General features: G+C 37.2%; 1 protein-coding gene across 1 annotated transcript in view; it reads right to left on the bottom strand.

Moving 5' to 3' along the window:
* Positions 1-4,199: 4,199 nt before the first annotated feature.
* NPFFR2 (neuropeptide FF receptor 2) overlaps positions 4,200-15,046 on the bottom strand; it is a 44,802-nt gene continuing 33,955 nt past the window's right edge. Inside the window, 3 exon segments of the mRNA XM_070409903.1 lie at positions 4,200-5,342; positions 5,344-6,087; positions 11,372-11,471. Of these exon segments, the coding sequence (XP_070266004.1) occupies positions 5,192-5,342; positions 5,344-6,087; positions 11,372-11,471 (995 nt within the window). The 3' untranslated portion in view covers positions 4,200-5,191.

Genomic DNA, 15,046 nt, shown 5'->3' on the forward strand with positions numbered 1-15,046 from the left:
AGACATTTATAATATATTAGTTTAAAATAAATAACCCTCATAGAATAGTATTTTCTTAAATACCATCACTAGACTAAAAATCAACTAAGATAACATAATTTATTAATTACTTAGAACATGCTATTTAGTGGGATCCAGACTGTCTAAATGGGTTGAATTAATCTTTGAAATGACAACAGGATTTTGCATGGCTTGCTTAACAATGCTTCTCTCTGAAAAGTCAAAAGAATCTCAGTCTAGGTTGATTTGCTCACTGGCTATCAATTTAAATATTGCCACCCTAATCACTGTTACCATTCTTCCAAAATGTCTCATATTTCCTTCCTCAAAATAATTATCCTCTGAAAAGTGGGAGGTAGGACCATATACAGCGGTCTCCTGACATTACAGAAAGGGGCCAGATGCACCTGCACTACCGTTACTGCTGGAAAACCACATTTCCATTTCTATTAAATTTCTCTGTTTTATAGTTCCATTATAATAACTGACTCCTGAGTTTGTCCTCATTGGTTCCATAGCTAAGAGAAACACTGGGCAATGTGTGGATAAATGCCTATTTATCAAAAATTACTATTTACATATAGTAAATTGTTATTTACCATCTTCATTGCCCATTGAAGGAATATAATCCTTAGGAGGGTTGATATGAAGTTATAAACTGAGGAAGTTATGTGTCATAGGCATTTATTATGTGTGCCTGCTCAGCATTAACATCCATTTCCACTTTTCTAGTAATAATGTCACACTTTTTTTGGTGGGGGTATGTGTGTAGTGGAGGGCATTCATTTTCAGGCTCTGCGTTTTGTGTGGCGATAGTCTCACACAAGATTGGGAATGAAGCTGTCAATGTTTAATCTCACCAGACAAAATGCTTTATCATAAGAAGAGTATGAACTTGGGTCCAATATGGTAAGATCTAATTCTCAGATGTATATTAAACCTGAAAGGAGTTTTAAGGATAAAATAGGCAAGTTGAGGGAGTTTTAGGAATGAGGAGGGTCCATGGGGGAGGAATACATAGATGGAGACTTGAAGACACCAGGGTGCTTATCTGACTTGTAGAGAGGATAGAGCAATGACACAGGCAGATGGAAACATTTCTGGCCTGAGCAATTAAAACAGCCATAAACCAAGGACAGACAGGGGTATCTCTGGCCTGAGCTATTAAAGTGACCATAGTTAGACCAAAAGTAGCCCTGACCTGAGTAGCTGGGAGAGCTGTAAGATAAGGCTTTCTCTGCCAGCACAACTGGGAGAAAACCACAAGATAAATCAAAAGTGACTCCACCCTAAACAGATACGATGATCAAATGAGGAAAAGTGTGGATGTGGGGGTCCTGGGAGGTGATTACAGGGCTAAGGTCTCACAGCAGAAAAATAGGGTCTCCAGCCTATTTAATGTCTGAAGACTAAGAAAGCAGCGGCCACCCTTCTTAGGGGCCCCTCTGTTCATCCAGGAGGGACAGAGTCTTAGGATTAGGAACTTAGAGGGCACCTTTCTTAGGTGGCCCCTCTGTGCCAAGAGGGACAGAGTTTTAGGCTTAGAATTTAGAATTAAGGTTTTAGAGGTAGTATTTGTTTGCAATAAAATTTCTGTACTTTTCACCTACCACCCTTTGTTCGTGGCTTCATTCTTCAAATCCATCTGGACAAGGATCCAGGAAAGAAATCACCCTGCTCATAAAACAACCCAAATCAAGCTATTTGGGGAATGTTCTATTTTTATTAAAATTTCTAAGTTTTTAAGGTATAAGTCTGGTACTGTCAGAATCCAGCTGGCTGCTGTAAGAAAATTGTGTCTGAGAATTCAGTGAACATGGAAAAATCAGAGGCAAGAGATACAGACATATTTTAGCCAACATCCTTTGAGCTCCTGGATCAAGTCACACCTACCATTGGATATTCGGGTAATATGAGACAACCAAGTCCCTTCTTAAGTTTTAAGCACAGTTTCTAGTTCATTTGCAACATAAAGAGATCCAACTAATACAGAAATATATTGGAAAAATGAGGTGTTGCAGATGACTCATTAAGCTAAGGATTGGGAGAATGAAAAGAGACTATTGCTAAAAGCTGAAGAACCTTGACTTGAGAAGAACTATGACTTTGCTTACTACCCATGGAATTGTAAGACTGTAACAGATAAAAAACATCTGCCAAATAAATTGAAGAGCTGAGATTGTTAAAGCACTAATATAATTCTCTCTGATTTTCTTTCATTTCTTCACTCTCTTTGTAGTCTGACAGAAGTAGCTATCTAGAAAAAAATGATCTAATAAGTGTATTTCTAAATGAAATGTCTAAATAGTCTGAAATCAGTTATGTATTATTCATCATTATATTGTCTCCCTCTGCAATTTTGATGAGAAAACACATCATTTCTTTCCTTTTCCTGATGACTCTGCTGCTTGCAGGTGTTTATAAGAGAAATTGAGAGATTAAAAAAAGTTTGATGCAGAACTTTCAAGGATGCTTTATCTAAAAGTACAATCTGATGCAAGAGCACAGGCTTTGAAACTACATGGGGACCTGTGTCCCACTCACAGCTTACTCCAAATCTGTCTATATAATTTTACATAACTTACTTGCTGTCTCTGAATTCTAGTTCTAGTACCTATAAAATGGGAATGAACAATACAAATGTATATTAAATTTCTGGCATATAAGGCTCAAAAAAATTGAGTTTTTGTTACTGTTGCTATTATGATCCACATTGTAGGGCATCTAAAGACCAGTAAGGCTTAATTCATCATGCCCTTGACAAATTTATTTTGTAGTTGCAAGAAAAGACAGAACAATTACAATATAATTGAGGTTGTCACACAAGAGGTGCACAATGCTCAAGGGAGGGAGTAAATGCCCTTGAGGAATGTAGGTTCTAGTTGCAAGGAGAAGACAGAGCAATTACCATACAGCTGAGGTTTTCATACAAAGGGGGCACAATGCTTAGAAGAGGAAGTATACATCTCTGGTTATAAGAATAAAGACAGACGTTCTGAGAGGTAGTGTTTTAATAGGCCTTGGACAAAGGGTAGACAGGCAGATAGGGGAATGAAGCAGAGAATAAATCATAAATGAAAAAAATACCACAATCTAGGCTGACCATCTTGGTCTGACTGGAGTTTAGAAAACAATTTGTGTTGTAGCTGCAACCAGGAGACAAGAGCCAGGCCTAGGTGAGCCTTGAGTGTCTGTACGTGATTTAGCAGGCAGAGAGCTTCTGGAGGTGTTTTTCCAAAGAATACATACACATTCACCCTCTTTTTCAGGAAGATGACTCTGCCAACTATAGAAAGAATTGAAAGACAAAGCTGAAAGCCAAGATGGGATTCAGTGATGAGTTTTATCACTGATAGGAAACAGGTAATAAGGAATTGGAGGTGATAAAATGTAACTAGTTAACAGATAAGGGTGTGTGACTTAGTTATGATGATTTTCAGGAACTGGTAGAATGTGAGGATGCGCATCAGAAAGTGATAGTTTCTAACAAAATATTCAATGTCTCAGTATACCAACTTAGACATTGTAAATAGTATTTCAGTAAATGAGGGCAGAGTTGAAACTATAGTTGGACCCCTGTTCACTTACACATGTTAACTGCTCTCCCTGCCAAGCAGCCCTTGTTCTCACAATATATTGTACACTGCTTCCTTGTCAAGCAGGAGGAGATAACTCCAGGGTCACAAGGACAAGTTATGGTTTATTGTGCAGAAGGAATGCCTTTAAGAAAGTTGCGACCATCTACTCATGCCTAAAAGTCTGGTTGCACGAGGTGTTATCTGAGACAGAACACACAGTTTATCCCTCAGTTCCCTGAAACACCCCTTCCCTACTCATTAGCTACATAAAAACTCCCTACTTTTGCCTTTTGAGGAAGACAAATTTCAGAGATCTTGCTCTCCACTCCTCTTGTTTTGGCCAAATCAAATAAACCTTTCTCTGTGTCCCAGCTGGTATTTCAGTGTATGGTTTTAACTGCACATTAGGCACATGAACCTGAATTTGGAATTTTGCACAACAAAACTTCATAAAGTTTCCCTCCCTCACTGCAGGAAATAGCACTTGCGTATGCAAATACTACAAATCTTAATTCAATTAAAAACTCAACAATTATTTTCTGAAAGGCATATAATGTTGAAAAGCTTTTGGATTGAACTACATAAATGACTTGAAAAACACAATAGTTCCAAGACCAGAGATTAATTTTTATTTGCCAGACTGTTATTTTATAATTCCCAATTTTCTAGAGACTTATGTCACCCTAAAAGCTAGCATTTACAACTATCATCAACATAATTGTAACACAGGGGAGTTCAGGGGGTTGCAATTCTCTTCATAACAGTAGTACCAATTTACTAAACCAGTAGGAGTGCTGGATTTAAGTGTTGTGCTTGGTAGAAAATTTGGAACAATTGGTTTGGCTCTGTACAGACCTTATGGGAGTCTTAGATGATTTTGAGTGTCCCTGATTGAGCACTTCAAAAGAGAGCTGCCATTCTTCTGCCAACTGCTCCAGTGAGAGACTTGCTTTTTCTGTGTCATATAATTTATTAACAAGGGGATTAAATTGGGTTCTGAATCACCTCTGTAAGAAACATGGACTCAGGTAGGGCATAAACCTCACTTATAAAAATATTTAAAAACTGACAATAACGCCTATGGAACAATGCTATGATTTTACCAACTATAACTACATTCCTTAAAAAAATAAACTTTTAAATACAAAAAAATATAATGTCCCTCTATTGCAATTATAATTCTCATTTCTGAGAAAGATAAGTACATTTTAAAAGCACAAAGAGACAATTTTTAATCTAAAATTTAAAACAGAAAAGCAAAGGGAGACTTGATAAAATGTACTCTCATGCAAATAACTACCAATTTATCGCCATATGGGAACTCTGTGTGTGTGCATGCATGCACACATATGCATTCATGTGTGCGTGTATCAATAGACATAATACACATGCTTGTCTCATACATAAATAGTTAAGTTGAAGAGGTCAAGCTTTGCAATATGTTTCTAGAAAATAGATTTTATCCAGGCAAATATATTCGTTATTTTACATATTTTACATGCTGTAAGACTGGTTATGAACATAAAACCATTTTTTTTTTACTTTTTTTTTTAGAGAGGGCTTTCTCTACATGTTTTCTCTGGAATATTCTTAGAAACTATTGAAGTACAAAACTATAGGTAGCAACAGCATTTCAATATATAACACAGTAGAGTTGAAATCATCACTCCAGCTCTTTTTAAAATCTCATTGCTATTGGTAGCTCCTCCTAATTCTTCCATCAGTTTCTGTTCGGGGTTTTTCACACTGTTTCTAAAGAAAATTTTCCTCGTGTGTGTCTTGAATTGTAGGTTCGTGGGCTAACGGATGAGATGTATTTATGACCACATTGTTTTTAGCTCTTAGGGCATAGGCTTCCTGGGACTGTGCTCTTTTTTGGCAGAACTGGAGGTGAAAAGCCTCTTCAAAGCCACGGCGAAAATTCTCATTGAAGAAACCATAAATGATGGGGTTGATGCTGCTGTTGCAAAAGGCCAGCCAATGTGCAAAAGGGTAGATGTAGATGTTGATGACCTGTAGTTCATTTGGAGACAGCTCAGCGTAGTCTGAGAGCATCATCAGAGTCCACAAGGGCAGCCAGGAGATAATAAAAAGTAGCGCCACAATCAGGAGCATCTTGATGACCTTCTGCTTCTTCTTGGACACCACGTGCCACTGCTTCTTGTTCTGCTTGCCTGTGTGAGGCACTGTCACCTTGAAGAGAGAAATTCCAATCCTTCCATACATGATGACAATGAGGGACAGGGGAGCCAGGTAGATATTGGCAAACAGCACAGTGGTGTAGATCTTCCTCATTTCCTTATTTGGCCAGTCTTCCCGGCACCAGTAGACAGGCATGGTTTTATTCTCAGAGTTGAGTTTCACTCGGTAATATTTTTCTTCTTGTACATGTAACATTATTGCGGATGGGGAAATAATGGCAATGGCCAGGACCCAGATGATCACAATAATGACGACTGCTGTCTTGATAGAGAGCTTTGGTTTAAAAGGGTAGACAACACTCCGGAACCTGTAATTAAAAGCAAGTATCAGTTGAGGCAGCGCCTTATAACTTCTGACTTGTGAATTAAATTTATTTAAGTAATCCCACATTCTTCTCAAAAACATAGAAAGTTACCATTAGTAGTAGAAAGGCATGTATTTTCTCTAATTGATATGAGATATATTTCAATTGAAAATATAAATAAGTGGAGTATATAAGACACTATTATTAGTAAAAGTAATAGTGATAACTATTATGTATTGAACATGAATATGTAATACCCTCTTCCATTCTTTTCCATTGATTTGCATGAATTATCTCTGTAAGCATCATCATTTAAAACGGGAAAACAGGCTTAGAAAAGGTAAAGATATTGTCCATAATTACACATAATTGTTACACAAGTAGTTTACCTCCAAAGCCCATATTCTTACACTCTTCTTCTTCATGCCCTTCTGTGGCCCTCTCCCATGTTAACTGTGTGCTTGGCCATGTAACTTTCCTTGGCCAATGGGACATTGGCAAGCACTTGTATGTTGGGGCTTGTCCTTTTGGGATGCTTCCTCTTGAAAGCCAGCTACTAGGTTATAAAGAAGCTTGAATTAGATGAGAGACTGTGTGGAGAGAGACCCTGGGGTATGAGAGGCTGGTCACCCAGAATGATCCAGCCCCAGTTTAGTTCCCAGGATAATGCTGCAGCAGGATTGATTTCAGCTACAGCACACTGAGCAGAACCACAAGAGGCAATCAACCAAGCCACAGAATCATGGGTAATACTAAAGAATTATTGTTTTAAGCCACTATGTGTTTTGGTGGTTTGCTTCACAGCTATGAGAGTCGAGTTTCTATTATAAATTCTGATTACGCATCTTCACAAAGGTCTATGTCCTCTGGTGAACATAGAAATTCAGCATCAGTATGTAGACTGAGTCTGATTCATTTTACTGTTATTTTGTTCTTGTGATTCTTCATGTTACTATTATTGATACTTATTATGTTAATTATAAAATAATCATACCATTATGCAATTGTATAACATTTTATAGTTTTCAAGTTACTATCACCTATTTAATCTTCTTTGATTTTTGTGTTGATTCTATACAACTTAAATGTTATGAAAATTATTACTTTCCAGATCTACACTTAAGAAAACTTAGAGCTTTTACATGGTTCAGCGGCAACTCAAATTAATTTATCTGCCATAACTTCAAGTAATGAGTAGTCAGCTTGAGCTTTGACTGCTCTGTTGTCCTTTAGAACTACTTCATCACATGCATAAAGTCTTCTGTCTTAACCTCAAAGCTTTCTTCTAATCTTCTGATCAGTGAACCCTCCCATTTGTTCTCTATTAAATTACTGGTAACTTTATAGGCACAATTCTAGATATTTTGCTCTTTTTTGTAAACCAACTATGAGAACCACAAATATTTTATTTATTTGTTCATTCAACAAATATATGCATCAGAAAGGCAAAGATGAATAATAATTTTAAAAAATGCTCCCTGCCAGGAAATGGTCAATGAAAATACTGTGTACTTTTTCTCATCATGCTAGAATTTGAACTTGGCCAGTGCATTAGTCAGAGTTCTCCAGGGAAACAGAACCAACAGGATGTATAGATATATTGAAAGATGTTTATTATAAGGAATTGACTCATGTAATTATGTAATTGAATAGTCCCGAGATCTATAGTTGGCAAAATGGAGATCCAGGAGAGCCAATGGTGTAGTTCCAGATCAAGTCCAAAGCCCGGGAAGCAGATGAGCCACTGATGTAAGTGCCAGTCTGAAAGACAGCAGGCTCAAGACCCCAGAAGAATTGACATTTCATTTTCAGTCTGAAGGCAGGAAAAGACTAATGTCCCAGGTCAAAAATAAGGCAAAAGTTTACTTGTAGGAAGGTCTCTTACTTGTAGGAAGGTCAGTCTTCTTGTTCTATTCATATCTTCAACTGATTAAATAAGGGACAGCCACTACATGGAGGGCAATCTTCTTTGCTCCATCGTTTTACCCTATTCTTTTGATTCAATGTCATAAAGAATACCTGCAGTTCAAAACACTGGTCATAAGGATGCTCAATAAACTTAGATGAACTCAGTAATAACATTAACAAAGAGATAGGAAGCATAAAAATGGAGATAGAAAACATAAAAAAGAGCCTGTCAGAAATGAAGAATACCATAGTTGAAATAATGAATATATTAGAGGAAATCAACAGTAGATTAGATGAAATAGAAAACATAATCAGCAATTTGGTAGACAAGGTAGTGGGAGAAACCTAATAAAAACTGCAGAAAAAATGAATCAAATAAGTGAGATAATTTAAGAAACTTCTGGAACAACATCAAGCATAACAATATTCACATCATAGGGGTATAGGAAGAAGAGAGAGCAAGGGATCGAAAACCTATTTGAAGAAATAATGACTAAAAACTTTCCTATCCTACACAAGTCCAGGAAGCGCAGAGTTTCAAACAAAATGAATCCAAAGAGGCCCACAGCAAGACACATCATAATTAAAATGTCAAAGGTTAAAGACAGAGATTCTTAAAAGCAGCAAGATAAAAGCAGTTATTTAACTACAAGGGAGCTCTCTTAAGACTGTGAGCTGATTTCTTAACAGACACTTTGCAGGCCAGAAGGGATTGGCATGAAATATTCAAAATGATAAAAAGCAAGGACCTACAAACAAGACTACTCTTCCCAGCAAGGCTAACATTTAGAATCAAAGGAGAGATAAAAAGCTTTGAAGACAAGAAAAAGCTACAGGAGTTCAGCACAGCCAAACCAGTGATACAAGAATTTTAAAGGCCCTGCTTTAAGAAGAAGGAAGATTAAAAATATGAAAACTAGCCCTAACCAGTTTGGCTCAGTGGCTAGAGCGTCGGCTTATGGATTGAAGAGTCCCAGGTTTGATTCCGGTCAAAGGCATGTACCTTGGTTGAGGGCACATCCCCAGTAGGGGGTGTGAAGAGGCAGCTGATCGATGTTTCTAACTCTCTATCCCTCTCCCTCTCTGTAAAAAAAATCAATAAAATATATTTTTTAAAAATATGAAAACTAAAGTAGCAATTACTAGATACCCATAATTACTTTAAATGTAAATGGATTAAATGTTCTAATAAAAAACATAGGGTTCCCGAGTGGATAAGAAAACAAGACTCAGACATATGCCACCTATGAGAGATCTGCTAGATTGAAAGACACATACAGACTGAAAGTAAAAGAATTGAAAAGATATTTTATACAAATGGAAATGAATAAAAGCTGGTGTAGCAATACTTATAGCAGACAAAATAGACTTTAAAGTAAGGACAATAACAAGAGACAGAGAAGGATATGTCACAATGAGAAAGGGATCAATCCAATAAGAGGATATAACCCATGTAAATATCAATGCACACAATGCAGGAGCACTTAAGCATATAAAACAAATATTGATAGACAAAAAGGGAGAGATTGACAGTAATAGTAGAAGACTTTAACACCCCATTGACATAAATTGATAGATCATTCAGACAGCCAATAAGGAAAGAGTGGCCTTAAATGACAGATTAGGTTTCATGGATTTAATTGATATTTTTAGACCATTTTACCCCAAAGAAGCAGAATATACATTTTTTCAAGCACACATGAAACATTTTCCAGGATAGACAACATGTTAGGCTACAAAACAAGTCTCAGCAAGTTTAAAAAGATTGAAATCATATCAAGCATCTTCTCCAATCACAACGGTGTGAAACTATATATATCAACTAGAGGCCTGGTGCATGCAATTTGTAAATGAGGGTATGTGTGTCCCTCAGCCCAGCCTGCATCCTCTCCAATCCAGGACTGCTGGCTCCCAACCACTCACCTGCCTGCCTGATTGCCCATAACTGCTTCTGTCTGCCAGCCTGATCACCCCCTAACCACTCCCCTGCCAGTCTGATTGATGCCTAAATGTTCCTCTGCCAGCCTGATTGCCCCTAACTGCCCTCCCCTGCTGGCCTGATTGCCCACAAATGCCCTCCCCTGCCGGACATCTTGTGGTGGCCATTTTGTGTCCACATGGGGGCAGCTATCTTGTGTATTGGAGCAATGGTCAATTTGCATATTACTCTTTTATTAGATAGGATTACAAGAAAACCTGAAAAACACACAAACACATGGAGACTAAATAACATGCTACTGAACAATGAATGGGTTAACAACAGGATCAAGGGAAAAAAATCAAAAGATACCTTGAGATAAATAAAATGAAAACACATGACTCAATCTATAGTACACAGCAAACGCAGTTCTAATAGGGAAATTCATAGCAATATAGGCCTACCTAAAGAAACAAACAAAAAGCTTCAATAAATACTTTATTTGTACAACTAAAGAAACTGGAAAAGGAACAAACAAAGCTCAACGTGTGGAGAAGAAACAAAATAAATATCAGAGCAGAAATAATCAAAACAGAGCCTAAAAGAAAATAATATAAAAGAGCAATAAGCCCTTGTTGATGTTGCTTAGTGGTTAGAGCACCGGCCTGCACACCAAAGGTTCCTGAGCTCAATTCCCGGTCAAAGGCACATACCTGGGTTGTGGGTTTGCTCCCACACATGGTCAAGCATGTGTAAGAGGCAACCAACTGATGTGTCCCTCTGACATCAATGCTTCTCCCTCTCTCTCTCTCTCTCTCTCTCTCTCTCTCTCTCTCTCTCTCCCCCCCTCTCTCTTTCTCTCTCCACCCTCCCTTCCACTCTCTCTGAAAAGCAATGAAAAGAATATACTCATGTGAGTGGGGGGAAAATAGATCAATAAAACCAAGAGCTGACTTATTAAATAAAAAAATTAAGATAAATACAATTAATAAATCTTTAGCCAGACTCATCCAGAAAAAAGAGTATGCAATAATAATAATAATAATCTAGTCTGATAGTAAAAGGACATAGTATATTTGGAAACTTAATGTAAAAATATATCTTTGGTATAATGCGGTTAGTATATGTTTGCATTTATTCTCTCTACCTGTAAACCAAATAAACTAGATCTACATGATAAGTTCTAGAAATAGATTAAAACATTGTAAATAATGATGGAAACAATAGATTAATATTAAAAATAGAATCTATCAAGTTTTTTATGTCAATAATTATACTACATTTTATGTTTTTTGATCTCTATGTGTGTGTGTGTGTGTGTGTGTTCTCTTTATATACATATTCTATGTCTGTCTCACATATATACATAACCCAATTTAATAGATTATACAGTTCTCCAGCTAGGTGAATTAGTTGCAGACATGCCCATTTTTCTGGATTCAGGTTGTGGTGCTGACTTACCTATCCACTGCTATTGCAACCAATGTAAAGACTGAAGCCGCAACGGATATTCCCTGAACCAAACCACTGATTTTGCACATTGTGCTTCCAAATGGCCATCCTGAAAGTAAAAGGAACACTTTAGTCTTTGAAAAAACATCACTTCTTACAATTTCACTGAAAATATGAACAGAAAGGCATAAAATCAAGACTGATGTAACTTTTCTAAATGGTATCCATGGAACAATCAATGTTTCCCATTATTTTCATTAGTATCTTCAGAGCTCTGTGTTTTTTTGTGGGTTTTTTTTTTCAGCATACTAACAATATCAAAACATTCTAGGCACAGTAACAGTGCTTTCTAGTAATATATCAAATCCCCATAATAGGCTTTTGAAAGCTTTATTATTCTCACTAGAGGCCCAGTGCACAAAAATTTGTGCACTCTGGGGAGTCCCTCAGCCCCACCTGAGCCCATTCATAGTCCAGGACCCCTTGGGGGATGTCCACCTGTCAACTTAGGCCCACTCCACGGGGGATCAGGCCTAAGCTTGCAGTCAGACATCCTTCTGGCAGCCAAGGAGCCCTCGGGGGATGTCTGACTAAAGGCTTAGGCCCCCAAGGGATCAGGTCTAAACCATTAGCTGGACATTCTTAGTGCTGCCACAGAGGTGGGAGAGGCTCCTGCCACCACCACTGCGCTGGTGAGCCATGAGCCAGCTTCTGGCTGAGTGGCACTCCCCATATGGAAGTGCACTGACCACCAGGGGGCAGCTCCTGCATTGAGCGTCTTCCCCCTGGTGGCCAGTGCGCATCATAGCAACCGGTCATTCTGCCATTCACTAAATATGCATATTAGCCTTTTATTATTATTATATAGGATGGCCTTATTTTCCCCCTATTGCCCCCTCTACCCAGCTCTTGCCCCCCACTTCTCTCTGGCCATCACCATACTGTTGTCTGTGTCCATGGGTTGTGCATATATTTTCTTTGGCTAATTCCTTCTTTAAATTCACTTCTTTAAATTTTTATTTTCAGATAAGTGCTTATAACTGCACTATTATATATTTTCTATTATATCATTTAGAATTAAGATATTTTTTAATTGAACCCTTGTAAATTTTAACACAATTTAATAAATTATGTTAGAAGCAATTAGGAGATTTTTCATGTAATGCAGATACATTTCAATTAATATTTTATTAATTTTTAATTCTTTAATATTTTAATTTGAAATAATCTCATACATGTAAAAAAAACTATAAAATACTACAGCATATTATATGTACCCTTCACCCAATTTCTTAGGTGTTAATAATTTAAACATAATCATTATACAACTAACAAAATTTGGAATATATTTTTCTTATAATCTCTTTAATGTTACTTAATCTATTTACTTTGTTTTTGTTAATCTTCACCCAAGGATATTTTTCCATTGAATTTTAGAGAGAGTGAAGGGAAAGGGAGAGACACATTGATTGGTTGCCTCCTGCACATGCTCTGATAGGTACCGGGGATCAAGCCAGCATCTGAGGTACATGCCCTTGACTGGAATCGAACCTGGGACCTTTCAGTCCACTGGCTAATGCTCTATTCACTAAACAAAACAGGCTGCAGCTTAATTCATTTACTTTTAATCTATATGTGTCTTTATATTTAAAGTGGATTTTGTTTTTGATTCACCCTCATAATCTGTCTTTTAATTGGTGCATTTATGCCACTGACTTTCAGAGTGCTTACTCATAGAGTTACTACCATATCAGGCGGCTTCTGGGGCTTCTGGGGCCGGCCTGCGGCCCGGGATCAGATCCGATCACCGGCGGCAGGCAGGCGGCTTCTGGGGTCGCACACGTGGGCCTGGATAGTGGCTCGTGCTGGCAGCTCACGCTGCCCCGCCCTGCCTGCAGTATGCAAATTAGCCACCATATTTGTTGGCGGTTAATTTGCGTATCGCGCTGATTAACCAATGGGAGGCGTAGCGAAGGTACGGTCAATTACCATGTTTGTCTATTATTAGATAGGATGATATAGACTAAATAACAAACACATATGCATCACATGCCTTGCCACACAGCTAGTTAGCATTATATTAAGGATTTCAACCCTAGCAGTATGGTTCCAGAGTCCAGATAATCATATTTTATATAAAAATGCCCTTTAAATGAATAAAAAAGGGAGAAATTCATTTTCTAAGTTGCAAATGTACCCTATAAATTACAGGAAAAATCAATTTTTATTTATATATAATGTAATAAGACATATTACCACAGAGGTACTTTGTTATGTGATAAATGTTTATGCCATCCCCAATTATATACTTGAGCCTTAAACCCCAAAGTGATGGTATTTGGAGATTCAGTCTTTTACAAGTAATTAGGTTTATTTTTCCATTTTATTTTCCATTTTTTAATTAAATGTATTGGGGTGACATTGGTTAATATGATCATACATGTTTCAGGTGTGGGTTTCTATTAGATTTTGATGAGGTCATGAGGGTTTTCCCACATGATGGGATTTATAAGAGGAAGAAAGAAAGAACTCTCTTCATGTGCATGCTCTGAGGAAAGGCCCTGTTTACACACAGCAAGAGGGTGGCTAACTATAAACCAGGAAAAGTACTCTCACCAAGAACCTGACCATGCTGGCACCCTGATCTTGAACTTCAAACCTCCAGAATGGTGAGAAAATAAATTTCTGCTGGTGGAGCCCCATCTATGGTATTTTATAGCAGCCAGAGCTGACTAAGATATCCTTTCAGAATTAAGAGCACTCTGCATGGACAAAAGTAGTCTATTTAAATTCCTTCTTAAGTGAATCTCAGTTACCAGATGTTTATAAAATAAATTAGTAAAATTATTATAGCAGTTTGATATTCTAAACACCCATATGCTATTATAGGGATATATTTATTCTTCCACTAGCAAATATTCTAGTTTCCCAAAAGATGAATTCTACATATTACTCAAATTTTGAAAACTTATCTCTTAAAAATATCCTATAATTTATTTTAAAAGATATTCTTACCTAATTAAAAATATTACCATTGACTTAAAATAATCCACATATATCTTAATAAAAAATACTTGTCATTCATCCAGACCATTTGCAATAGGAGCTTGAGTGATTCTACTGAGTAAACCAAAAGAAAGCATGTCTTCCCAGTTCTAAAATTTGGTTGTTTGTTTTAGTATTATTTTTTAATAAAAATGCAAAAGAGAGTGTGTACAGCCATTGGTTGAAAATTAAAGAGTAAGCAAACAATTTATTTCATCTCTCTTCCCAACTCCACTGAAATGATAGCACTAGGACAGGGGTGGGCAACCCCTAGCACACATGCCAAACATGGCACACCAGTAACTTTTGCTGGCACGTGAAACCCTCTCTTATAATCTTCCATTTACAATTTTTGTGAACATTTGAATGACTTAAATGTTAAATTACAAGGAGCTGGCAAGACACTTGATGTTATGTTTGGTTACATAAAGGCTTTTGAAAAGAAACTGGAAGTCTTTGAGAGGGATGTGGATGATGAGAGATTTAGATATTTCCCAAACCTCAAGAGGCACATCAAAGACCTCCCAAAAGATGACAGAACAGACTGCAAAAGCCTTCAAAAGCTGTTTTTAAACATCATCATGTCAACTATTGAGCAGTTCTTCTCAAGATTTGCGAAATTCAGAGAACTGGAAGAGA

The sequence above is a fragment of the Myotis yumanensis genome, unplaced genomic scaffold, assembly GCF_028538775.1.
Source record: "Myotis yumanensis isolate MYYU_CA2020_CCGP unplaced genomic scaffold, mMyoYum1.0.hap1 SCAF_1, whole genome shotgun sequence".
Lineage (NCBI taxonomy): Eukaryota > Metazoa > Chordata > Mammalia > Chiroptera > Vespertilionidae > Myotis > Myotis yumanensis.